At 39.3% G+C, this 27,105-nt stretch overlaps 1 protein-coding gene across 2 annotated transcripts; it reads left to right on the top strand.

The window, feature by feature from the left end:
• Positions 1-4,043: 4,043 nt before the first annotated feature.
• pip5k1ba (phosphatidylinositol-4-phosphate 5-kinase, type I, beta a) lies at positions 4,044-26,603 on the top strand. Of its 2 annotated transcripts, none has more exons than XM_085166078.1 (14): positions 4,044-4,188; positions 7,745-7,960; positions 10,217-10,347; positions 10,935-11,052; positions 11,168-11,320; positions 12,026-12,322; positions 16,702-16,886; positions 17,206-17,286; positions 18,505-18,553; positions 18,645-18,729; positions 18,811-18,945; positions 19,028-19,118; positions 19,715-19,811; positions 24,220-26,603. In XM_085166078.1, exons 2-14 carry the CDS (start codon positions 7,889-7,891, stop codon positions 24,220-24,222), a joined length of 1,497 nt encoding a protein of 498 aa, XP_085022204.1. In that variant the 5' UTR covers positions 4,044-4,188; positions 7,745-7,888; the 3' UTR covers positions 24,223-26,603. The 2 variants fall into 2 exon arrangements, with proteins under 2 accessions (XP_085022204.1, XP_085022202.1); XM_085166076.1 differs by lacking the exon at positions 4,044-4,188 and adding an exon at positions 6,396-7,617.
• Positions 26,604-27,105: the final 502 nt, after the last annotated feature.

Here is a 27,105-nt window from a genome sequence, read left to right as displayed (position 1 = left end):
GTTTACTTGTTTTCACCTCAGGCTAAAGACTTCCTTTTTAGATAACACCAAATTTTTTTACATGAATATTTAAAACATTTTTCATAAAAGTGGGACCAAAAAAACAATGGTAATAGAGAGAGGACAAAACAGTTTGCTGTATTCAGCATTGAATGAATTTCTCTATTAAATGATCAACTGCTGGAGTCAAATCAAACTTAGAGCCAGCAGCAAACCAGCAGCTGTTAAGCCTCATGACTGACTAGCAGGCAAATGTGACAAAAGTTGTGTGTTCAATCTTGGTGGACTGAGCTGATATACGATCGCCTCTAGTCACCGTTTTGATGTTTAAGGAGTGGGCAATCTGTCCCCTATGGTGTTCCCAAACAAACTTCAGACAAGCAGACCTCTGGCCCACTTAGAGGACAAAGGGGAGACGGAGGAAGGGCTGGAGAGAGAAAAAAGAGGAAGACAAACAGAAAGGGAGAGTAAGCGATGGAGAACTGCTTTTAGGCGTAAACAATAAAAATATAAAATCAGCATAAAAAAGAGGAAGGAGCAAGATTAAAGGAAACAAAAGAAAGGGAGGAGACACGTATAAATATGACAAACAACAGGAAAAGCTTCGATAAATAACTATCATTACTGGCAATGGGAGGGTATGTGCCAGAGCTGCCACTACTCCCCCTAGAGGATACATAGAAGCTCCTAAAGAAAGAAACACTGACATCAGTGCCTTAAAGTGTATCTGAGAAGGCACTTTTATGTCAGGGTGTAGAAAACTTCCCCTTCCCTGTCTGTGCTCAGTCAGAGGAAATGCTTTGTGGTGGAAATTTACTCGTTTTTTTGGTACTATTCCACCAAAGACCTTTAATTAAAATGAATTTAAACTTTAACCCTCATCCAATAAGGAGACTACTGACTCAGAGCCAAATTTTATTTTAGGAAACATGAATTCATACATGATTTTTTCATGCATGAAAAAGCTTCAGTAATTTCATGTAACAACTCGTAAGCCATCTGGAACTTACCGGGACCATATGATATTGTGCAAACATGAGCAATGCATACATTTATGCAAAACTAAGGCTATTTAAACGTCATAGTCAGTTCTACGTTTATGGCAGGGGAAGGGCTAAAAAAACTGACAGGAAGTGAGTATTTATTCTGCAGAATGATACTGATGCATTCGCGATTCACCAAGAATAACGTCTTCATGACTGCATCATGTTTGTGGCCTCTTAGATGCCTCTTGAACACAAAAGATTAAATGATTAATGGTGGAAGGTTATTAAACATATACAGAAATAAAGAACTGTCAATAGACTTCAAACTGGTTGGTGAAAATGGACAAACAAACAGGCTAATAATGATAGTAAACAAACTTTCTTCCAGTTTGTACATAATACAAAATGATGGTGTTTACGTAGTAGTACTGTATGAATGCTGCACTTTACAGGAAGTTAACGCACCTCATTTGGTTCATGCTGTGATCAGGTTAACTGTGTCTGCCCAGCTGACAGTGTGTGATACGTTAAATTAGGAACCATGGCAAACAAAAAGCCAACAAATACTTCCATCAAATACAAAAGTCAATGTGGATGTAGGTGCCTTTCACTACATGTTCCATGAGGCCCGTCCACTGAATTAATGATAGACGTAGCATCCGTGAAGTCCATCTATTGGTTTTGGGCTCTGCATTTTGAAGTCTCAAAGTCTGGCTCTATAAAGCCTCTGTCTTGGGTTTTCACAGCTCTAAGGCATAGTGTGAAATACTACACCCCATGATTCAGTAGCTTGTAGAGTCACTTAAAGCAGCACTTACTTCAAATCATGATTTATCAGCTTTCTCAGTCTCTGTTGTTGTCATAGAAGGATTTTAGCCCACTCTTGTTTACATTGCTTCAGTTTATTGCAGTTTGCAGACATTAGTTTATCCACAGCTCTCTTTATGTCCCCCACACCATTTCACTCACGTTTAGGTCTGGATTCTGACCAGGCCATTGCAACACTAGGATTTTTCTATTTTTCAGTCATTCTGTTGTAGATTTGATATGCTTGAGATCATGGTCCTGTTCCCAGGCTTTACTCGTCGAGCAGCCGACCTTATGTTTGAGACAGGAATTCATCAGTGTTCATATGTTCAGTGTTACTCATGAGTAACTCAAGAGTTCATGCTTAACTTAATGACCACAAGGTGCTCAGGTCCTGTGGCCGCAAAACAAGCCCAAATTATAACCCCTCCACCACCGTGTTTGACACTTGGTATAAGGTGTTTTTATATGCTGTTTTTGGTTTTCACCAAGTGTATCACTGTGCATTATGACCACACATGTCCACTTTGGTCTTGTCTGGTGAAATTACATTGTTCCAGAAGTCTTGCAATTTGTTTAGTCCTAAGATGTCCTGCCATGTGGTTTGTAAAGAGAAGAGGCTTTCTCCTGACAATCCTTCCAAACAGGCAATATTTGTGCAGACCAACAAACTGCCCAAATTTCTGTTGGTCACACTTCCTAATGATAATTTGTTTGTTTTGTTTGTTTGTTTTGTTAATTTATTTCAAACATGTAAACAATATACAGGTACATTTAGTGAAAAATATTTAATCAAGTGCATTTGCTAAGTGGAACTGGGCTGCCACTTACCTTCTTCAATCCTGTTGAAGCTGTAAGGGTGCACTTAGTTTAGGGCTGCACAGAGTCCTGTGAACTTCATTTTCACATGAAAGCATGTGAAAATGAATGCTTACACTCTGACCTTTTAATACATTTATAATAATGTGTTGAATCTACTTCTAAGACATTCCAACTTCTATTTACTTTCGATCACAAGAGTATCAGAACACTAGGCTGTGTGTGGTGGTGTTGATCAAGTGGGACAAAGGTAAAGGTGCTGTTAAGACCGTCCATCCTGCAGTTTCTTTTTGCAAAGATAAAACCACTACTACATAACAACCCCTGACTTCATAAAAAAAAAAAGACTTGCATTTGCACTTGCTCAGTAGGTTATAATGAACTTGTGTTGAAATTAGGTGGAATTCAAAATAGTATCAGTCTGAAAAGGCCACTTGATTTCATTAATTTTATCAATTTAATTTAGACATCAAGGGACACTTTTTAAAGGCCACTGGATGACCAGATTTAAACAAAAACAAAGTGCATTTATATTTGATGTCCGGTGCTGTGGTAACAGTTACTCTGTGACAAGTGACTTGGCTTCTTCTCAAAAGCCCAAAAGGTTTTTTAATGTGTTTAAAGTTATTGAGGAAGACGGGGGATGGCTTTACCGACAACAGGAAGGAAACAAAGGCAGAGAGACTGGGTCACCTAGATGGAAAGGAGACCGTGGACACGGTTGTTTCAGATGCTGCAATAGCAGAACATACGCCGTCGCCTCACAGTAACAAGGTTTTGGGTTCAGATCTGCTGGTCGGTGTCTTTCTGTGTGAAGTTTATGTTCTTCTTGTTCTGGCTGAAGTCCAAAGACATCCCTGTTAGGTAGCCTGGGGATTCTAAACTGGCCGGGCAGGTGAGGTAAATAAGGTGCTGTATTGAATGTATAGGTTTTGAGTGGTCAAACCTATTTTTAAAAAACCTTTATGAAATGTAAAATCTTATTCCAGAAAGAAACCAGGAAATATGAATTTCAAATCAAGGTAGAGTATCTCAAATATGTGACTCTTAAGGAGTTCTTGATCCTCGCACCATGTCATTTCCTGTGTCTTTCCCCTCATTTCCTGTCAACCAACTTTTGTGCTTTTTCCAATTTCATATCTTAATAAAAAATCTCCTTCTGAGCTCATATATTAATATTACAACATAACTCTATGAGCTAGCTTTATACCATTACTGTAAACAATATTTATGTGACCACATTTGTGGTAGAAAGCTTTTAAAAGCTGTCATGCATGATATTTATTTTCAAGACTTTTTCCTACATTGATACTTTAACACCTTGCACTTTTAAACCTTTCTACAACTCAGAGTGAGTCATGTATGTGCTGGGAAATAACACAACAGGTAGGCGGGGGGACAAACAGACAGAGAGAGGGAGAGAGGAAGTGGTGAGGATGCTCTACAGTCGCTGCAGCACTTGGCTCCTCATTTCACCACAGTCAGCCTAAGAGCTGATATCACACAGTATTTGTCTGTCACTGCCTTTTCCCAGACACGCATTGGCCAGTTTCTTCACAGCACCATGCCGATCAAGGTGAGTGAGAATCTCTTCTTTTTTCCGCCTCTCCACTTTGTGTTAAGGGGGGCAAGGGGTCAACTTTTCCATCTTAATCTGTGCCATCTTAGCTGTGAATGTGTCATTGTTTTAGCCTGTGTGGGCCATTCGTGTGCCTCTTTAGAGGGAAGACGTGCTGGCGATGGTATCACAAGAGGAAATCAGCTCCACTTCCTTTTCGTCAGAGAAAAATAACATAAAATAAAATGTGCCATAGCCAGCTGGCGAGGAGTTGCCATCATTTACATGCATGCAAAACAGCTGCCGTGTGCGTGCTGTGTGAGGAGGGTGCAGGTTTAAACATTCACATGAACTGACTGAGTTAAATATAGGCCTTCAGTGAAAGCACCTAGCTAAAAGTAGACATCAATTCAGAGGTCTTTTATAAAAAGCAGTGTAAAGGACCGGCGTTGAGTTCCTGTTCGAAATTACAGAGTTGTAAAGAAGTGATCACTCAGATGTGTGTGAGCTTGGAGGATGTTAGCAATATTGCTGACGTTTGTTGCATCATAATGAAATGTGTTTCTAGTCTAGACTATATTCAGATGAGGGCCTGTGGGCTCCACTCAGGGTGGAATGTTTAATATTTTATCAACTTTTATGGACAATATATGACACTACCAAAAGATCCATCTGTGCATGTTCAAGCAAGAATGTCATACTTAGTTATACAGTATAGTGTCAGAAAGTGCTTTATAACCCAGTACATGGTATATAAATGAAGGACGTAACAGCAGCACAATGTTTCAAGAAAGGAAAGAAACAACACTAAAATGTGGGATCGAATATTCCAGCTCAGAAGTAACAAATGCATCAACAGCAACAATAGTAAGTTAGTACAAAGTAGCTTGACTTATGCTAAATAATATTGTAATTTACAAAATGAGCCTCAAATTCCATAAAAAAAAGACTGGAAACATGCTTATATTAATGGATCTTCTTTATATAAGCAGAGAAGTCGCCACCTGTTGACTGTTAGAAAAAGAATCAGGTTTAAGACGTGATCACATTATCTTTGCCTTTCAGCACTTTAAGGAACATCCAGCTTTTATATACAGTAAATGCGTCACTATTGGCCCCTTTTAAGCCATCCAGGCATGAATATAGAGATAACTCCTAAATGTAAATAAATGCTTTTTTTGATGGACTGAATTGTCTTAACAGTCCTTCAGTAGCTGTTTGGGTTGGCGATGACTTGCTGTACCAAAGCTGAGGAATTCAAATATCTTGGGCTCTCAATCTCCCTTAGATATAGGGTTAGTAGCTGGGCCATTTCTGACAAGCTAAGAGTGGAGCAACTAATCCTCCACATCAAAAAGAGCCAGCTCATTTGGTTCAGGTATCTGACTAGCATGACTCCTAGGTGAGGGGTTTTATGTCTTATTGGGAGCAAACCCAGTTGAGTTTGCATTGCATTACTAGCTTGGCAAAGCCTCAATGTCCCCTCTGAAGAGTTGGAGTAAAGTTGGAGTCAATATGTAAAGTGTTGCAAAGCCAAACCAAAAATAATCTACCAAAGAGTTTATGTCCATACAATTAACCTCATTCACTGATCTGATCCACTAGGTCAGTGTTTAATAATCTTTAGCAAGATTTTTTATATCTGTTCAGCTTCTAATTTAAACATGCAAAGGAGAGCTGCATGTGAGATCCTTGAAAAAACAAGTTTTGCCGTCACGACCCCCTGAAAAGACAGTTGCATTCTCTTAGAGACAGACCGCAAAACCACATCCTGAAACAGTGCTTAAATTAGACAGGGGCTTGTCTGCCAGGATAGAGTTTTCAAATTTGCTCATTACACAAGATGATGTTACTAGAAGAAAAGTAACTTGTGTTTCCTAATGTTGGTTAAAATGCTGGTGCAGTTGCAAACTGAATCACTGAATACCTCCAGCTGATGCCTTTATGTACACACGTAAGTCTCCTGTGTTAGTGTTAGTGCATCTGCCCATTTTCTGGCACAAATATAAGGCAGCTGTAACCTATATGGACTTGTTTCCAGATTATAGATTTTGCATAAATAATCATCTACTCATCCCTTATTCTGATGAATCATGCTTCTCATGTGTTTAGTTACAGATTAAAGGTGTATAATTTATTTGTTACACTTACATAATGCTTGAATCTCCAATACTGCTTATGTGCAGATTCATTTTTTCAATTGTTTCCATATTTGTTTGTTTGGAGTTTAAGTGCTTGTGTATGTTTTGAATGCACATTTGCATGAAATTCAGGTACTGAATATGTTGTAATTTAATTATAAACCTTCCTGGAGTTTCATCCATGATAAAGAATGATATAAAAATGTGGTTATGGGGAATTGCTGAAGTTAATTTTCACAGTTTTAAAACTGCATATATTTTCACAAGGTTGAAAGTAACACCTCACAATACAGCCCTCAACTTTCCACATCATATTCCTACGGTTATTTTCAGCATCTAAAATTAGAACTTATGCAGAGTACAAGAAGAGAGTTTTTTCAGGATATTTGAAAGAAAGGCAGGGTTCAATATATCCAGTGGCACAATGGCTCAGGGCCAGAAAAAAAGTATGCAGGCAAATTGGTTGGACTTCTGTTCAAGCCAAAGAAGGTCACCTGTGAATTGTTTCACATTAAAATACCAATACATGTCCTTTATCACGCCACCTGTTTGGATAGTTTGAAACAGTCTTTTTAGTTATTCAAATCCACCAGTTTGTTGTACTCGGTTATAGCGCAACTAAATTAAACAGAAAGCAAAGTGAAATCTGTCTGTGTTAAAATAAGCTTTTAGATCTTTAGATTTTGCACAGATGTCTATGCTGCAAGCTGACAGCAACCACCCAGTCTCTTTTTAGCAGCAACACCACAGAAGGCAGTTCAGGTGAGTTTAAAGTGGGGTACATGATTTACTCTATTATATTTACTACAAAGCTTCAGATTTATGAAATTAAATTAGCAAACATATTTGGTGGTATATGAGGGGAAGGGAAAACTTAATTTTAAAGTTTCTTACACTGGTAATTACACATGGGTGCAGGCTGTATTTTAGAGTATCCCCTCTTGCCTTTTCACATTAATTACTCTTAGCTGGGGTGGTCTGTATTTTTTGTAATTTCAGGAGATTTACATTGGAAATAAACCATAATCTAAAGCCCATGCAATTGAAATGAACAGATCTTGGTATGTGGCTTCATTTCGCTAATCATTGTGTCCTTTTTTAGAAGCTGATGATCACATAATCAAGAAAACACTGTGCACTGTTATAACAGGGGGATTGAACATGTAATAGTTCCCAATCCTTCTTAATTGGGATCAAGGGTTGTTGTGAAGTATTCTGGAGTTAAAAGACTAACACATTCACCAAAAGGTCCTCAGAGTCCAGAAGTACCCCAGACAGAAAGATTATTGAAAGCCCAGGATATACTGTAAGTCACAGGAACAACTAGACAAGACTGATAGGGAAGTTTTTCACTAGCGTGTGTGCGCTTTGCATTGACATTCATGCAAATGCAACACATTGTGTAACTCCTTTTTTCTTTACCTCATCCACAGGAGCAGCCTACCTGGAAAATGCACTCTCTGTAAATTGTTGTGTTTGTGCATTTACCACTGAGGGGAAAAAGGAACTTGGGCAGAATCAAAGTTGGAGGAAGGACAGCCGAGCTTCCCTCTAGTCCAGTTCTCTCTGTCCAAAAGATGTCAGCATCCCCTGCCAGCACCCTAGGAAAGGGAACCAAAACCTCTAAAGCGTCAAAGGATCATAAAAAGGTGAGTGGATCATTTCAAGCAAGCAATGGAAAAATCTTCAGGTAGGAACAAAGTTACTCCCACCTCAAGTCATTGCTGATGTCAAAACAGAAAATATCTGCGGTCAAACAGAACACTGAAACCAAAGGTTGTTTTTTTATTTGGGAGTCTAAATGTGAAACTTATTTTCTTTCCTGAGTTGTTTATTTTAATTATTGACTACACCAAGATCTTGGGAAAAATAATTTGTAGCTTAAAGGGGTCATAAAAATTCAAAATGTCGTACAGAAAGTCATGTGCAATATTACTTTAAGTAAAATGAAGTGCAATAACGTGACTGCAGCTACTCTTTCATCAGCTGTGTTATGTAACAGAGCTGCTCTGTGAGGTAAGGAACAGGTGGTGGGAAAATGGTGTGATCAGGCTGATCGGCTTCACACTCTGGCTCGCAGGAAAAAGCTCTAAATAAGTTCTAAAGTAAAATGTGTGTTTTTCTTTTAATTGAATAAATTAATTTACAGGTATTAAGGCTTCATTTAGTATTTGAGGCTGTCCTATAGTGCCGGGAGCCTGTTCCAGACTTGCAATTTAATCAAAGCAGTTTATTTTAAATGATTTGTTTATTTTAATTATTTTCTGATATAAATGAAGACAATTGTTTTAGTCACACTATATTGTTACATTTGGTCCACAATGAAATGCTGTGACTTACTGTAACACACTGTGGCGTTTAACTGTGCCCATAATAGAGCCTCACAGAGCACCAGGTGTCACTTCAGGTGTCACAAATCCAGAATGAGCCCCTGTTAAAAACAACAGACATATTTTGTATCTGTTTGGTATCTTTGTATCCATACACAGAATCTTACCAAAACAAAAACAAAAAGAAATGCTGACCCTTAAAATCTGTAGGGATGATTATAATTTTGCATTTAGCACAATTTTATCATTGAAGACTGTGCTTTATCACAGGCAGTATAAAACATGGCCATAACACCCATGGCATCACCCATTGTTTTAGGTTTCTGCAGTTTTGAAGCCGCAGTGTTAGAATTTTTGGCCATATGTTTTGTTTTTCAGCATTAAGTGATCATAAGTGACAATGGGAACACTAACTTTTCGGCTAATGCTAGCAAGGTGCATTCATTAACTGCACGTTACAACCACAGGCAGTATAAAACATGGATACAGCTTCTATGTCTAAAAAATACAGTTGCTTAAACCCTTATTCTTTGGAGGTAACCACGCAGTTGCAACAGACTTCTGGACATAGGACCAATGCACTTGTAAGCATGTTTCAGCGATACAGGATTAGTCCTCTGCCCTGACCTAAATATACATTTTATCAGATTACTGTCTCATTTGGGTCATATTGAATAACTAATTAAATCTGTTTTGCTAATTTTGGGCATTTTAAATATCAGAAGGCTGGAGTACCAATTGTATTCTCATTGGCTAATCACTTGTTAGCTACATCCATGTTTTATGCTCTCTATGCATGCAACACACAGATACACATGCATGCTAATAACAGGGATACGTAACAGAGTAATAAAATACTGGAATGTTTCTTATCAAAATTAAAACAATAAATTCTTGGAAAGTTCAAAGAGGAGATAATAACAGTGAGCTCCATGTTAGCAGAGGAGAGGCCTAGCTACCTGAATCGGGAGATCTGTCAGCTCAATATATCAGAGAATAAAAATAACTCCCTCATAAAGGGCAAAATATTTTTGTGGTACCAGGTGATAAATCTGTCTTTTATTGGTGTAACCTTGTACATTTTGATACAAGAGCCAGCCTGAAGTGATCACTAGAGAAACTACAGTTTCTGGTTCTTCAGTGTTAGCTAAATTTTGTAGTTTGCTGTTTGTGTTTCACATGCTTCCTACATCAAAAAGCTTCAGCTTACTATCCTCTTTGTATATTAACACGAAAAATGATATAAATAAGACCATTAATCTAGCTAATGCTGTCACTCACTGTGAGGCAACTTTAAGCACAGTTTTACTTGGAATTAAATGCTAACATGCTCATAGTTACAAAACAAACTAAAGGAGCCGTTATTGATGATGTCAGCATGCTAACAAATACTGGAGATTAAAATTCCTTCTGAGAGAAGCTTGCCAATGCTATAGCTAATCCAGTGTTCAGGTATTTTTGCACCGGACCAAAGTGTTGAACAACGATAAACTATTTTACAAAGAAAGCAAGAAAATGTGCAACTAAGTACCACAAAAAAATTCCTAATTCTAGGATGTCTAATTTGTTTGTTAGCCTACACCAGCTGCACTCAAAGGAGCCATCCAGCTGGGCATCGGTTATGCTGTGGGAAACCTCAGCTCGAAACCAGACAGAGATGTTCTCATGCAGGACTTTTCTGTGGTGGAGAGCGTCTTCCTGCCAAGGTACACTCACATTTGCACTGCAATCCTTTCAGAGAATGACCAATGCACATGCACATGCACAGGGATTTCCCCCCCCCCCATATATCTAGGATGTTTTCTATGCATGTTAGGTTTACTCTGAAATGTCAGGGAGTTTAATTTTATCACTACCTACCAAGGCACTGAATGCATTTTTGGGAGATTTGAGTAAGCTTTAAATCCCAGATTGGCCTCATTACATAGCACATCAAGTCACAATCCAAGTACTAAGCCTAAACCCCAAAATTAACCAAAAATATGTAAGTCAGCTAAGTGTGGATATCGTCAGTCTTTTCCAGCCTACAAAAAACACAAGTTGACTACATATTGCCAACAAAAGAAAGAAATGCAAATTATTATTACGAGAAATCTTACTCTAAGTTATTTAAACAAACACAGTGGCAGCCAACCTGTATTGATGTTAAGAAAAGAGGGAAGTTACCTTTAGAAGTGTGCAAATAATCACTTGTGGGTTTACAGAAACCACATGTTTCAGCAACCACGTTATTTCACAGTGCTCCTAAAAGTTGCAAATAGCTAGACTAATGAATATTTTGTATGTGTTCCAGTGAGGGTAGCAACCTGACCCCGGCACATCACTTCCCAGATTTCCGTCTGAAAACATACGCCCCACTGGCTTTTCGCTACTTCAGAGAGCTCTTTGGCATCAAACCGGACGACTATCTGGTGAGGGTGGAGACCCAAATTCACATTCTGGCTCAGGACAATGTGGTGTAAATTTCCCCTGAGTTGATTGCAAAACATTGTTCGCCTTAAACTGTTGCCTCACTTTGAATTTCAGTACTCCATATGCAATGAGCCGCTGATAGAGCTGTCCAACCCCGGTGCTAGCAGTTCCTGGTTTTACCTCACCAGCGATGATGAGTTTATCATCAAGACAGTGCAGCCTAAAGAGGCAGAGTTTCTGCAGAAGCTGCTTCCTGGTTACTACATGGTGAGCTACTAAATAAACAAGTCTTAGCACATTTGCATTAAAGCCATTCAGCAACATATGCTTGCATTACTCAAAGCAAGGTAAAGGGCGGGGGGGGGGGGGGGGGGGTAGTTTATTCTGGCCACACATGAAGTATTGTGTAAGAACAGTTCGCTCAAGCTGCTTTATATGCTAATGAAAAACTCTCAACATTATTAGGGAGAACCCCACCTATTAAAATTAATTGGTGAAAGTGGGGAGAAAGAACACCTATTTGACAGGAAGAACACCCAGCAGAACCAGGTTCAGGGAGGGGCAGGAGTTAACAGATGGTCAGGATCACACAATCCATCCCTAATTATAATCTTTATTAGAAAAGAAGATTTCTGTCGACTGAACCTAAAATGGAACTGCTGTGCACATGCATCAGCACATGAACATGACTAGCTAAAATGTTACTTTTGGGAAAAGGGAACTGATTACTATATCACCTTTTAATATGCCACTGATATAATCTACAGTTCCCAAAATGACCTGTTTACATGTGTATGTTCACATTTCTTCTCCAACCACTTATTTTTGACTAATTCCTATTTGAAAGTTGCAGTTTCAGTCTTTCTCTTCTTAAATGGACAATAAAATGATTCATTTGGACCAATATTATCAGGGATATTTACTCCTTCTCTGTTTATCACTTAAAAAAACCCATCATCTTTGTTATTGTAGAATCTCAATCAGAACCCGAGGACGTTACTGCCCAAGTTCTACGGCCTCTACTGCATCCAGTGTGGAGGCATCACCGTTCGAGTGGTGGTCATGAACAATGTGCTGCCGCGAGCCATGAAGATGCACTACAAGTACGACCTGAAGGGATCCTCGTACAAACGCCGCGCCTCACGCAAAGAGCGTTCCAAGCCCTCACCCACATTCAAAGACCTGGACTTCCAGGACATGCACGAGGGCCTGGTCTTTGACCCGGACACATATAGTGCCTTGATGAAAACCTTGCAGAGGGACTGTCGGGTATGTTTACATAAGGATGTTACATCCATTAGCAACTATGTGTTGCATTCAATAGATAAATATTGAATGCAACACCTTAAAGATTTGCATTTTTACTTGTCGGATATATCAACCGCTAACATTTTTAAAGAACACAAGTCAAAAATGTACTTTTTTCAAGATACTTGAAACAACATAGTCTAATAACTGCAAACTTAGATCCATTTATTTTAATTTAAAAAAAAAAGATTGCCTTAAGAGGGTTGCTAGCTCATCATTTGGGGACCATTAAAACCGTAACCCTTGTGTTGTCCTCGGGCCAAAAATGGTCCCTAGGTGAATGGCAAACAAGCATATGGGAATCCTGAGGACACCAAATCTAGCTAAACTACCATTTTTATGTTGTAAGCCACATCCACTAAACTGCTGGCTAGTGAAGTAGATTTAGTGTTTAGTGTAGCATGCCTACAGCAATACATTCTCATCCTGAGGGCTCACATAATGCGGGGTTATCCGATGCTGCTTGCATCTCACTTTTATGAACATCGTGTCTGTCAGGATGGCAAAATTGGGAGCTGAGTTGTAATGCTCCCATTTTAGAGACACTGGAAGTTTTTTAGTCAGGAGGCTATGCTTAACAGTCCGTTTATACCTTTTTATTTTGCTTTTTTTTTTTTTGCACACTTGCTAATTAATTTTCTTTTGACATGTTTTTTTTTCTTAATTGTAGGAGTGTCCCGCTGTTTAGGCATGGCAGCAGGTTGTTGTCTGTTGTAGATGCTGCACTTTGTGGTTGTGCATTGTCGCAAGGGTATAACATCAAAGTTATGTGGGCTACAACTGCTGGTGTCTTTACTCTTTTTAATCAAGTGAAACTGAGTCATTAAAAGCAGCCATTGTTTGTGTTTCTCGCGCCCTCGTTAATCTTTAATCTTTTTGTTTTTGCTTCTCACTCGTCCTCCCCTGTTGTTCACAATAACTTTTGAACTAATCATCATCCTACCTACATTTATTGCCCTTTTAACCTCACTGTTCACTGTCCAGTCAGACCTCTCATGTCATCAGTTGCAGATATTTTAACTGTTCCCAGAATTAGATCTAAGGGTGCCCAGGGTGCTTTCAGGTATTTGGAACAATCTGCCTTCTGACCTGAGATCAATTACGTCTGTGCATAAATTTAAAAAACAGCCTAAAAACCTTTTTATGTACACAGGCCTGCATTCAGTATGTTTTTGTTATTGGTTTTTGTTCTAATTTGTCTTGCTTTTTTATAGTTTGCTGTTTTCACTGCCTGTGGCATTGTAAACCTACACTGGTTTTCATGATCTCCTGTGCTGAGCACATTGAGTTTGCTTGTAATGAAATGTGCCATATAAATGAAATTGCCATTGCCGTCATCATAGGGCGATGCACTGCTGGAGTTTCATGGGATTGCCTGCACAGACACAGGGCTTTGCAAACAAACACAAACATGGGACCATAAATCCTACAATAGGCACTTAAAGGTGCTTGGTTGGGTTAATTACAACTACTTGGTTCGAGTTAGGATGATATCAGTGTTTGATTTACATTGCATGTACCTTGCTTGCAGCTCAGACATGCTAATAACTTTGACACAGTAAGAACATCCTGTTTTCATACATGAGCTTTTGACAGTGTTCAGAGATTCTGGTCGGTTGACCTTTTCCACATGTAGTGCAACAATAAGAGATGGTTTGTCTGACATGCTCAGAACTGATTTAGGCGATATGACACAAGACACCTGATGCTCACTAGCTGTGAATTATCTCGCGGGTTTAACAGGGTCTTCCACAAAGCTTGTTCTTAAGAATTTGGAAGGTAAGTGTTGCCCAAATTTCGAATGCTTAGCTATACTCTCCAAAAGGAAAGGTCCCAGAAAATCAGAGTTATTCCAGAGCTCCAAACTAAATGTTCATGAGGATAAAACTTTTATCAGAAAAACATCACTCACTTGGTTTTTATGCCAAAATAAACCCAAAATCCAGAGTTTATATTCAGCCAATGATAACTGCGCAATTCCCCAACTTTGATAACATCACACAGGCCAGCACCTGGAACTGTGTCTCTGTTTGTTATTCCCTGAGCTGTTTTGATAATTGCATTAGTGTGTGCCTGTTGTTTCATTAGCGAGAAACAATAGTGGTCACTTGATGAAGGATTAGCGTGCAGCAGAGCGAAACACCTGACTAATGGTCAGGCGGAGCAGCTGGATGCCAAAGCGCAAACTGGATGTAATACGCTCATACTGGGCTGCTGTATATGACCTCAGTTAGTGCATTAGGTAACGCAGCACATTTTAAGGCCCTCTTTAGACCCTGCTTGGTCAGAGGGATTGAGGCTTATGCTTTACTGTATTTTTGCTTATAGATCCAGGGTTGATCTCTGGGAGTGGGACTTCCTTCAAAGTAAAACTTTTTATTTATTTATTTTTATAAAGAAAATTGAACTGTAGGTGATTTTTGTTTTATTTTATTACTCAAATTATTATATTGTTAAAACCACTGAGTAAAAAATGTGGACATATATCAAAAAGGTGATATAATAAACAAAATAATGACTGGAAATTCTCTATTGCCTTTTTTTGGTGATCTGAAACATTTAAGTGTGACAAACATATAGAAAAAATAGGAAATCAGGAAGGTGACTGCAGCTGATTGCTTGACAGATAAGCAAGCATTCATGCAGCTCTGCGGGGGTTCATGTCCATATCAAGTAGCTTTCTTTAGCAGGCATGTCATTTGTAACCTCCACGTGGCTAACCTGTTAGCTGATAAATGCCAATAATGGAATGGTTTAGGTATGAGGTCTAAGCCAAAGGAGGGAACAAATTAAAGTATTGACCTCTTTCTTTTTGGTAGATTAAACGTCAGTGTCACGGCTGCCGAGGCGAGCCGTGTGGTGTTGGAGGGAGAAAGGACCCAAAATGCAAGCAGTGGATGATAATGCTAGTGATGTTTATTTACAAAGTGGAGTGGTGGCAAAACAGGCAATGAGGGAGGACAATAAACTAAAGAAACCTAAACTGGGAAAACTAAATAACTAACCTGAGAAGATACCAAAAGGGATGAGAAACAGGACACCATGGAACACAGAGTAACGCAGACTGACACGGAGAAACACAGACGAACCAGCAACAGGCAGGAGAACACACAGGGCTTAAATACACACACCAGTAATCAGGGGATGAGAGACAGGAGGGCAACACAGCTGGGGGAAATCAGAGCTGATGGGACAGGGGAAACGTAAACTGAATACACTCACATCAGACAGAGACCTTCACAATAAAACAGGAAACTCAGACACAGGGAACCAAACAAGACACAGAACTAAACAGACAGATTCACAAACAGACGGGGTGACACCATAGACAGACAGAGGCACAGACACAGACTCAGAGGCAGACCGAATATAACACATAGAACTCAAACAATAATAATAATCATCATAATAAACTAGAAAATGATAATAAACTAAAAGCACTGGGTCACCGACCCAGGACCATGACAGTCAGAGGATCACCAGATCATTCTGAGGGATAAATAAATGTTTATTTGCTCACACAAAATCTCATTAACGGTTGGCAAAATTTCCTGTTCAGCTCAGTTGTGGGATTTAAATGAAATGTATCTTTATTTGGGAATATAGAGCGATACTAGGCTTATGTAAGCAACTAGAAGCCTCGGACACACATAACCACAAAATGTCTAATACCGCAGGCTCTGCTCTGTAGGCTCGATTGACCCTTTTAGTGGCTCGTGTCTGTATTTCGTTACACGAGTTGCCTAAACAATGCCTGATGGTAACTTTACCTCATTTTAATGTTTTGATGATTTGATTTCAGCATGCCATAGCCACCACTACTTCATTCATTTTCCTCTACTGAAAATACAACACTAATTCAGATTTATTTAAATGAAGGGTAATGGATTATTTTAATCCCACAGCTGTTCTGTTAGCTTTGTTTATTTTTATAATGTAAATCTTTAATGGCCTACCTGCAGTGCATTCAAGGTCCACCAGAAGGTCTGTGTGCAGGTCACACTGTGACATGCTTTTTGATGCTCTAAAGGTGGGCATTTCAGAATGGGAGTTTCTTTTAAACAATGTCACTGAAGTAGTTGCAGGTTTTTTGTTTGGCCAGAACCTTATAGTGGCCCTGTAAATCAGTGGGCTCTGGGGAACTTATTGTCATGGTTTCAGACCTGATAGCCACTAGCATGTGTAGTATTTAAACAGTTAAAAGAATGGAAGGTTTAAAAATTTTTAGCGCTGACAAACTAATTAAAGAAACTGGAGTCTAACATTAAAGAAAATGTTTTAATTTTCAAAGGGGGTTCTTAAAATTTGATTCCCTGAGTTCCGTTTCGGTCTCTTATCAGGTCCTGGAAAGCTTTAAGATCATGGACTACAGTCTCCTGCTGGGGATTCACGTTCTGGATAGGAAGCCACTGAGCAGAGGAAGCAGATGTGACAGCAGGAGAGGACAGAAAGTCCTCTACTCCACCGCCCTCGAGTCCATCCAGGGGAATGTCAAGGACCCAGAACCAGTGGCAGATGATGACACGTAAGTGGACACTTTGGACTAAGCAGCACATATGATAGAGGAAACATTTTTTAACATCTCAGATCACAAGTTATTTTTATCTTAAAATAAGTATTACCATATACTCTATACATACTAGTTTGCACGCAGTCAAATCTAATAAGAACGGTTTGCTTCATACTAAAACGCCTGTTTTTAGGTCTTGTTTCCCTTATTTTTCTAGTGGCTTCTTTTTTAAACCTCACTGCTCGCTGATCTGGTGAAAAATGTAGAAAAGCTGGACATTCAAAAGCATAATTTCATTTAAAAAACTGTAAAATTATCATAATCTTTTTTCCAGATTGGGTGGAATTCCTGCCAAACATAAAGACGAGAGTCTGCTCATCTTTTTAGGAATTATCGACATTCTTCAGTCTTACAGGTGAGCTCACAGCATTAACATGCACAAAAATAACATGCAGAAGACAAACTGTCTCATCATCCTTACTCGGCTGCACCTGGATCAACCATCCCCATGCAGCATTACAGAAACATTTGTAGACTTCTTTTTTTTTTTTCAAATTCATTAAAATAGGCAAAGACATGCAACTCTTTTTTGTTTGTGACTCTTGTTTCCTTGGCATTATTATTAGTTTATATTTTATGATTCTCAGGTTTTCATCCTGTTTTCCTGTTTCAGAAACATTTAAATTAGTTTAAACACTCATTACTGGCTCAGTAAACACAGGCTATATTATTTGTTATTTATTATTTAAACCTGGAAAATCTACCAAAATGGGATCTGTCCCCATCTCTCATGGCAAGATTGACACAGTCATGGCTGAGAGGCACAGCTACAGCTCAGGCTCAACTCGGCTGAGGTGGCCTTCCAAGTCCAAAAACCCAACTCTAAATTAAAGAGATGCATTGCAGCAAAGCCATCAGAAGCATAGAAGGCATGTAAAAGCTGGATTTGCAACAACAAATGGATCGACGAATACCAACAGCTGTGACAGTAAATTGTGTTGAAAAGATATCCGCCCGTATAATTTCATGTAATACCACTTTGTACCACAAGATGGTGCAGTCAGCACAACCGTTATTCAACCAGGCAAGTCCTTAATAAGAGCACATTCTTATTTATAACTGCAGCCCCTAGAGCAGGGGTGTCGAACTCCAGGCCTCGAGGGCTGGTGTCCTGCAGGTTTTAGATATCACCCTTGGTCAACACACCTCAATCAAATGATTAGTTCATTGACAAGCCTCTGGAGAACTTCAAGACATGTTGAGGAGGTAATTTAGCCATTTACATCAGCTGTGTTGGATCAAGGACACGTCTAAAACCTGCAGGACACCAGCCCTCAAGGCCTGGAGTTCGACACCTGTCCCCTAGGGGAAATAGAGGTATTTAAAAGGAAATCTAAAAAGCTAAACAGCTCACGTATATGTGAACATATACGGTTAACCACTGCCCCTGGTGGTGAAAAGTAAGAACAAAAAAACAAAAACTTCAAGGCTTTGCAGCACAGCCTTGCTAACCACAGTGGCTACCTCCATTTTATTATACACAGTCTATGGTTGAGAGCAAGCATAAATATTTACACAAGTAAAAATGTTACATAATGAACTCATTTGATTTTCGATTTTTAATCATTTTCAGGTTCGTTAAGAAGGTGGAACACTCCTGGAAGGCTCTTGTACATGACGGGGTCTGTTATACTTCTTACTTCTCCTTAACTCCAGGCTGTTTTATCCCTTATGTATGCAGCTGCTCACACGTGTGCCCTGTTTTCATTTCAGGACACAGTGTCAGTGCACAGGCCCAGTTTTTATGCAGACAGATTTCTGAAATTCATGGGCACGACTGTTTTCAAGAAGAGCCATCGTAAGTCATGCTAACCTGCCACCATTCTGTTTCCTGCATAAACACAGCTTTTGTTTTAAATTGTTTCTCTGTGTGTTTAAGCTTTAAGAGGAGCATCTTCAAAGAGGAAGAAGAACTCTCTTTATGCAAAGTCAGTCTCCCAGGAGATTCTGTCCCCGCTGAAGGAGATGAAGGAGGAGAAGAAAGCCCAAAGCATGGACAACCTGGATGGAAACTGTAAGTTGTTTCTTTTGTTTATGTTTGTTTTATTAGAAGCTTTGCTTGACTTGTTCGTTGACGGTGTGTTTGTTTTTAACAGTTTACAGTTCCTCCAAACAGCCGGATCTTCTACCTGAGTCTGCCGTTTCTTTGAAATTGAGCGGAAAAGAGGAAGAAGACTATGAAAACAGGTACTTCACATGTATTGCTTTCAGATCAAAGCCCAGTTTTCAGAAGAGAAGTTGAAAAGTTGATATTTTGATCTGATTCACACTGACACAGACATGAAAGTGTGTAACCAAAATCCATCCATCAGTTCTTGAGATTATTTTTGTGAACATTGTTTAGCTTGCACATATTTGAAGCCTTGAAATTTGGCTGTTGCCATGTTGTTGGAGCCATAAAGGACCATATTTGGATGACAGGGTGGCGAACTATGTTATCAGGAAGCTGCTGAAAAAGGCTTTAGTGTATGGGGATCAATTTCCTTATGGAGCCAGCAATGAAGTGGCCATTTGAGGAATTGTGTGTTTTTAGGAGTTGCAGTTCATTTTCAGCTCTAAAGTTTGCTTCTTGTGGCTTGTGAGCTGCAGTTTTTTTCCCTGCCACTGATGAAATGTTCCAAATAACTGTGTTTTTACTGTTTTCTAAAGAGCTAAAGCTACATCTTTCTTTTGATATTCAACAATATATTCTGAGAGGATGCTGAACGATGAATGATGATGTAGACATTAACTCGGCTCATACACACCTTTGCACAACAGTAAATTGTATTTCTATGTTGCAGTGAAGACCGACGAGCCTCCAGTTCAACGATTGCTCTGGACGAGCCACTGCCGTCCCTCAGCAGAAGCCAATCTGACTCTGAACTGGATGTCTACTTGGTAAGCTATGTAATTTCAATTGCAGAGTCTTAATGGGTTCTGTAATGCTATATTTAGCTTATCGTTAGAATACAAGCAACCCAGGCCCCACACCGAAGACCAGTAAGCATTTAACAAGTCCTACATAATCCAGTCGGAGCCCTGCTGAATGAGGCTCAGACTGGCTCCTGAAAAGAAACTGAACAAGATTATTTTTCAAGCTGAAGCTTTAACATTCATCTGTGGTTGTACACCCCTCACTCAGTACAGCATCAAACTGAATTATTTAGCTAGAGAACAGATCTCAGGCTACATTCACTTGTCACACAAGGGGGAGGAGGGGAAAAATATTCAGGCAGGTCAAGCTCAGATGTTTCTATGTCCAGAAACGACAGTTTAAATGTTATCAGCCCATTGAATTGCATAAATAGTTCCATTCGTGTCACCTCATCTGTTTCAATCAGTCTTAGAAACAGAAAGTATACATCTGGTGGTCATGCCAAGAAGTGACTGTAAAATCTCCAATTGCAATTGCAGATACCGTAGCAATTAATTTATGCTTTTGGTGCCTAAAATAAACTACCTGCTTAGGTTTATTTTATTTTGGGGTTTAGATCCAACCAAACAGCTCATAAAAATCAGTTTGTGCATAAAAGCTCCAAACTTTTCGATATATTCTCACATCCATATGGGGACATTTGAAACATTAATACATAACACTGAAGGATTTTAATTGTTTGTTTGGCACACGTCTTTCAAGACATTACTTTACCAAAGACCATGAAAGATAAAGCCACCCACACCCACAAACCCACCCATATTTTAACCATGCATTTTGAAGCTTTCATACTAGTGTTTTGGTTGCAACCATGTAGAGCCATTTTGGAGTCAGGTGGTTGGAGCGCTACATAATCAGGTGCCAAGTATGGCTGGCAAGCCGATAAACTGTATATTCAGTTCAGTGCAGTGCAATTGAGTTTTATTATATATATAAAGCAACAAATCGCACCAACAGTCACCTAAAGGCGCTTTATTAACACCAACAATCAAACAACCCAATTTGATCCAGCACATGGAGAAAGTGGGAAGCAAAAACTCCATCTGAACTACAAGAAATCTCCAACAGAACCAGGCTCAGGGAGGGGCAGCCATCTGCTGCAACCGGTTGGGGATGAGTGGAGGAAGAGAGGACAAAAGACACTGTGGATGTATAGGTCTAAAGCACAGTCTCATATCTCCTCCAAGAGACAGAATAATATAAAACTCATATAAAACCTTCTTGGATGACCCTTCCTTCACAGGAAGTTCCGTTATTTGTCACATAATATCATTTTTGATAAGTATCCAAAAGTTCATATACGTTCTAGAGGTGTGTGCTTTAAACATGAAAGTCTTTGGGGACTTGCTCACTTTTAGAGCCAACCTCAACTGGCCATGTTCGTGAAAAATCCCAATTAAATGAGGGGATCTCTGAGTAGACTTCATAGGATGCCACCTTTTGGCCGTTTAGTGGGCTCATAATTTTTGAATGGATGCCTGAAACTATAGGCTTCAACTAGGGCTCATTAAGGGGCTCATTAAGACCCATTAAGACTACCTTATAAGACAAATGTCATGACAACAAGATCAGCTCTGTTGTTGAGATATTATATTTAGTCCTCATAAAATGACATAAAAGAAGCCATAGTTAGTTGTTCTGCTGTATTTGGGAACACTGTGCACAATGAACTCAGGGGTCACTGGGTGTCTCTGCATTTTCAGCCTCACACAGTCTTACCCAGGCGACCCAGCTGGAGCTGATCAGTCGTCAATAAAGTGTAAGCAGCAAATTACACCCATAATCCATTCTTTTAATTTGTACTGATCTTCTGATTGTGGCAAGAATGGAGGCTCTCATGATGTTGTATTTTAGCCCCAATAAAGGCGCTCCATGAACAGAATAGAATCACGTAGCGATTCATGACCATAACAAACTGACCTTTATTCATAAGATGTTACTACCTAATACATACTAACATATTCTTGCTCAACACTCACATGCAATTTATCTCATCTTCTTGGAACTCTCTTCTTTGATGGCGGTAGCCCTGGGGTCCTGAAGCCCCCTCTGACGTCCACTCTGTGTGACTCAGCTGAGTCCAGTTCCCTCCTCGCTGCCCCTCGGTCCTTGTGTCAGCCTAAGAAACCTTCATGTATTCTTTTTTTTTTCTACAGCACTTCTCTTACATAACCACAAAATCCTCATTCAGGCTTATATGAAGCCGTTCTTCAGTCTACATTAAGCGGTCCCACTCAGGCTCTGCAGGAAGCCCGCAGACGTCCGAGTTAATCTGATCTCAAAGCCTCTGACATTAAGAGTGGGACTCAGAAACACTGAAAATACTGTAGGTTAAAAAAAAGGAAATCTGAGCCATGAACCTATCTGTCTCCTCAAGTAAAATTAAGTAAAATAAGTGTTTTGGCTTGGGTGGATGAAAAGCATGCTCCCAGCTGTTACCCTTAACCTCTGTTACGGATTCAAATATTGGGGATGGATACAGGAGGAAAACCAAAATAACAACACTGGTCCGGCCGGGTTGAGTCAAACGATGATTTAATGAACACACGCGTGGGAGATGGACACCATACAGCAGACAGCATCAGATCTCAAAATGGTGGAGCCTTGATCAAACTCTTATAGCCTCTAGTGGCCCCCACCTAATCATAAAAGCCTAAACATTCACATTCTTTCTCTCACACAGCACCTAAGCTACGACCTTGGCTCCCTGTTTATCTGCTCCTGCTGAGATGGGGCAGTATGCTCTGTTCTCTTCTAACCAGACAAATAAGGCGATGACTTTCTGTGAACAGTATTTCTTATAACTCAGCAGTATAATGCATCATAAAACAATATCATTCATTCACAATAAATCAGCAGTCTAATGTAATGCAAATCAGTTTACCAAATGTAATAGTTATCACCTTCTAATTCAGGAGAATAATGCAAACTAAAACTACATAATAATTCACAATCTTTAATTAGGGGTCTAACATGGCATAAAATAATATTATAATCCAACACCTCCTAAAAAAAAAAGCCTGACTTCAAAGACAATGGGTTTTTTACTGTGGGAATGCAGTAAAGAGTCTGCACTCATCACATCAGTCCAAGCATGACAGAAATAAATGCAGCCTGACAGCTTCACTTTGATGGACAACCTCATCCTCTGTGGCAAAAAACCTGCTCACTGGAGGGTTGAATAAAATATACTGTACAGCCAAAAGTATTCACTCATCCATCCAAATCATTGAATTCAGATGTTCCATTCACTTCCATAACCACATGGTGTAATAAAATTAAGCACCTGACTTCAGCCCGCTTCTACAAACACTTGTGAAAGAATGGGTCGCTCTCAGGAGCTCAGTGAATTCCAGCATAGTACTGTGATAGGATGCCACCTGTGCAACAAGTCCAGTCAGGAAATTCCCCTCGCTACTAAATACTCCACAATCAACTGTTAGCAAAAGCATTTGGGAATGACAGCAACTCAGCCACAAAGTGGTACGTCAGGTAAAATCACAGAGCGGGTCAGTGGATGCTGAGGCGCATAGTGCACAAGGGTCAACAGTTTTCTGCAGAGTTAATCACCACAGACCTCCAAACTTCATGTGGCCTTCAGATTAGCTCAGGAACACTCCACAGAGAGCTTCATGGAATGGATGTCAATGGCTGAGCAGCTGCATGCAAGCCTTACATGACCAAGTGTAATGCATAACGTTGGTATAAAGCACACCCCCACGGGACACTAGAGCAGTGGAGACTTCTCTGGAGTGACAAACTACTTCTCCATCTGGCAATTCAATGGATAAGTCTGGGTTTGGTGGTTGGCAGGAGAACAGTACTTGTCTGACTGCACTGTGCCAAGTGTAAAGTTTGGTGGAGGGGGGATTATAATGTGGGGTTGTTTTCCAGAAGTTGGGTTTTACCCCTTTGCTCCAGTGTAAGGAACTTTTAATGCTTCGGCATACTGACACACTTTGGAAAATTTCATCTCCCAACTTTGTGGGAGCAGTTTGGGGACGGCCCCTTCTTGTTCCAACATGACTGCACACCAGTGCAGGTCCATAAAGACATAGATGGGTGAGTCTGGTGTTGAAAAACTTGACTGGCCTGTACAGAGTCCTGACCTCAACCTGAAGCAAGACCTTTGGGATGAATTAGTACAGAGACTGATTGGGATGTCACCCAAATTCATATCCGTGTGATGGCAGATGAGCAAATACTTTTGGCAACAGAGCGTACATAAGAAAATATAAAAAATACCAGGATGTTTTTTGAAAACTGCTCTTTTTTTTTTTTTTTTTTTTTTTGACTTAACACACCCAAGACTGCACAGATGTGTCTGTTGTCACCTGAAGGCAATTAAAATCTTCTCTTCTTGATTTCTAGTGAGGAGAAACAGGGTTATTGCTCCTTTCCAACCACCTGCACTTGTGAACTTTGAAACACCAACCGCAGTCCAACAACATGAAGGCATCAGGACTTCAGCAAACATGGCACAAACTACAAGAAGTACCCTGTTCTTCTCATTTTCTCCACTGTGAGCATCACTATGATCCTTGTAGAAGCGTAATGCAGTCACTCGAGAAAAAAAGTCCCATGTTTCAATCTCAGAAAAAATCTGCTCTGTTTTTCCAAAATAATGAGATGCCTCCTCCATGAATGTGGGAATGTTCTTCCTGCTTGCACCGAGTAGGGCTTGTTACTTCTGCTGCCAGTTTTTAATCCATCTGTACTTCCTTTGAATCCCAAATCTTCTAACAGCTTTTTACTTTTACTCTCTACACTTTAACCACTTTCAATACTTTACATTTAATAATCGTACTTTAGTTTTAAAACATTAGAGGTGTGTTATTATTTCACTGTGCACCTTCCAGACATCATAGCAATATGAATGTATATGTAGGGAATGATAACACATAAAAGACAGTCCCACTGGTGTGTCTGCCAACTGATATGCAAGGTGTAGAGTTGAAAGATGCAAAAACACACACGAAAAACCCCACACATGCAGGGAAGGTGAGTGTGAAGCAAAGACAGAGAAAAGTACAGCTCGTGATGTCATGACATGAAATCAAGACACTGGTCTGTTAGCATTGCACAAAAATAGCTTGTGAAAAAATAAACTTTTGACTGGTTCTATAAAAAATTAAACTGGACTAATCTAAACAGAGCAGTTTTTTATTACATGTTTTTGGAATTTCTAAGATAAGTATCCAAATTAATAATTCAGAAAAATATTTTTAATTTCAAGAAAAGTTATATAAGAATTATTGCATGTACATCTTGTTCATTTAAAAAAAAAATGGGGGCATTTGTTCTTGAAAAAAAGTGCATTAGGCTCTGTTGTTCCTCTTTCTTTTAATTTTAAGTGAAACTCGACTTTCCAAATCAATGGAAACACCTCTACAACTAGCAGATATGTTAATGTGTTAATGTGTATTAGTAGCACTGAACTACTGTGCTGACGTGCAGTAAAACACTACAAAGCTGCTTCTTTGCCTGTTATCGTTTACACTGCTGCTAGTAAATCTTTGTGTTTCTTTGCTAATATTTCTGATTTTCTGTAAATGTTGAAATTTCTCAGTGGCTGGTTCCATGAGGAAGTAAACATATCAGCTCATGGGCTTCAGAAATAGATCAGTGCTCGTTTGTAATGTTTACGTAGAGCTATGTTCAAAGATCATTCAGGTTTTTCAGATGTATGTGTGAAAATCCACATTAGTTGTTCAGTTCAGTTCTGTTCATTTTTATTTCAAACATATACATTCACCAACATATCACAACACCAGTGTACAACTACAACAGCTGTTGTACATTCACTCACTACGTTGCAAAGTAGTCATTCATAATGACTACTTTGCAACGTACCACAATAGCTTACTAAGATTAGCACTCACGGAGCTGCTGGCATGGCTCTTACACCTGTTTAAACATGCAGAAGATTTTCTACTACGTAAGACTACGTAAGATTTTCTTCTACGTCATTTCACAAAGGTCAACTTTCATGCTATAATGATGTTTGAACACGTGACAAATTAAAGGAAAGAACTGGACCCTTGCCCTCTGCAGTAAAGCAACACGGTCAGTGTTGTGGTTTCCCTCCATTTGTCACAATGCTGTGACTCTGGGTTATCACCTCTGTCCTCTGATGTTTCTTTGCTAATAAGAGTTCAAAGAATGATAAAAAGAGTGAACATTTTGTGAAATGTATGACATTGCCTTTCAAACCCAACTGAACACCTACTGTAGAAGATTTTGTGTTTTAGTTTTATCCCCTGATGATGGACTGGGGCTTGAACGCTTTGTGAACCTAAATGCTTAAGAAGATAAATGGATGGTGGATCCCTTCCACCAAAGTTTCTGAGACTACCCACCTTTTCTTTTTCTTCTAACATTTCTTAAAATCTAAATCAATACAAGATTATATAATAATAATACTAATAATAATACTAATAATAATAATAATAATTATAATAATAGCGTTGGTAAAACTAGACAAGGTGATATTCTGTTGTTTATAGTGTGTCATACCTCATTACACCCATTTTATCTGCACTGGCGTTTCATAAAACTATATCCTGTTACAAACTGTGTTGTACTCTGTAGTAAAAAGACACCATAGTGTGTACCATGTATATACTGGCTTCTTATCTTCCACATGCCTTAAAAACTTTAAAAATCAGTGCTTTAAGATGCTTTGTAGGCCTATAATTGTACTATAGCAATACTTTACACTTGTATCAGGGAAATAAATTATTTCAATATCTTTACTTTGATCTGTGTGTTTGTTTTTTGCTTCAAAATTATGTTGCCTTAATATAAAATAGAGGGCAGTATCGATGGCTTCTGTTGATTAACCCATATTTTTATGTTGTTTAGTGGTGAGGGTGTGGTGTTTATTTCCCCTCTTCACTGAGTCAAGTTTCAGTCTTCTGATGATGTCTAACTGCTGATTGTCAACAGCTTGTTCATTGTTTTTCTGTTTACATAGAGACTCTATTCAGGGCAGAGGGTCTGACCAGAGCAGGTTAAACCAGTCACACGAGTTTTATATCACCACACATTCACTGCACGAGTAGTAACAATAGGAGTGTGTACCGGTGGCAGCAACAGCCTGAATCACTAACAGATTTTACATCAGTGCTCACTGTGGCTCCATACTCGGAGGAAGACGGTGAAAGGTAAAGTGAAAAGTGATCCTTGGTAGTGGTAGTATCACGGTCAGGGCCTGTTTTGCTGCATCTGAAGCAGGGCAGTTACATTTCTTTACTG

Source organism: Neolamprologus multifasciatus, chromosome 7 (genome assembly GCF_963576455.1).
Source record: "Neolamprologus multifasciatus chromosome 7, fNeoMul1.2, whole genome shotgun sequence".
NCBI classification, from domain to species: domain Eukaryota; kingdom Metazoa; phylum Chordata; class Actinopteri; order Cichliformes; family Cichlidae; genus Neolamprologus; species Neolamprologus multifasciatus.
This window is presented reverse-complemented; position numbering and strand designations above follow the sequence as displayed.

Excerpts from the sequence above, each read along its gene's own strand:
- pip5k1ba (XM_085166078.1), top strand. The coding sequence starts at position 7,889 with ATGTCAGCATCCCCTGCCAGCACCCTAGGAAAGGGAACCAAAACCTCT. Across the intron at positions 7,961-10,216 it reads CGTCAAAGGATCATAAAAAG|CCTACACCAGCTGCACTCAA; the intron begins GTGAGTGGATCA and ends TTTGTTTGTTAG. Across the intron at positions 11,321-12,025 it reads TGCTTCCTGGTTACTACATG|AATCTCAATCAGAACCCGAG; the intron begins GTGAGCTACTAA and ends TTGTTATTGTAG.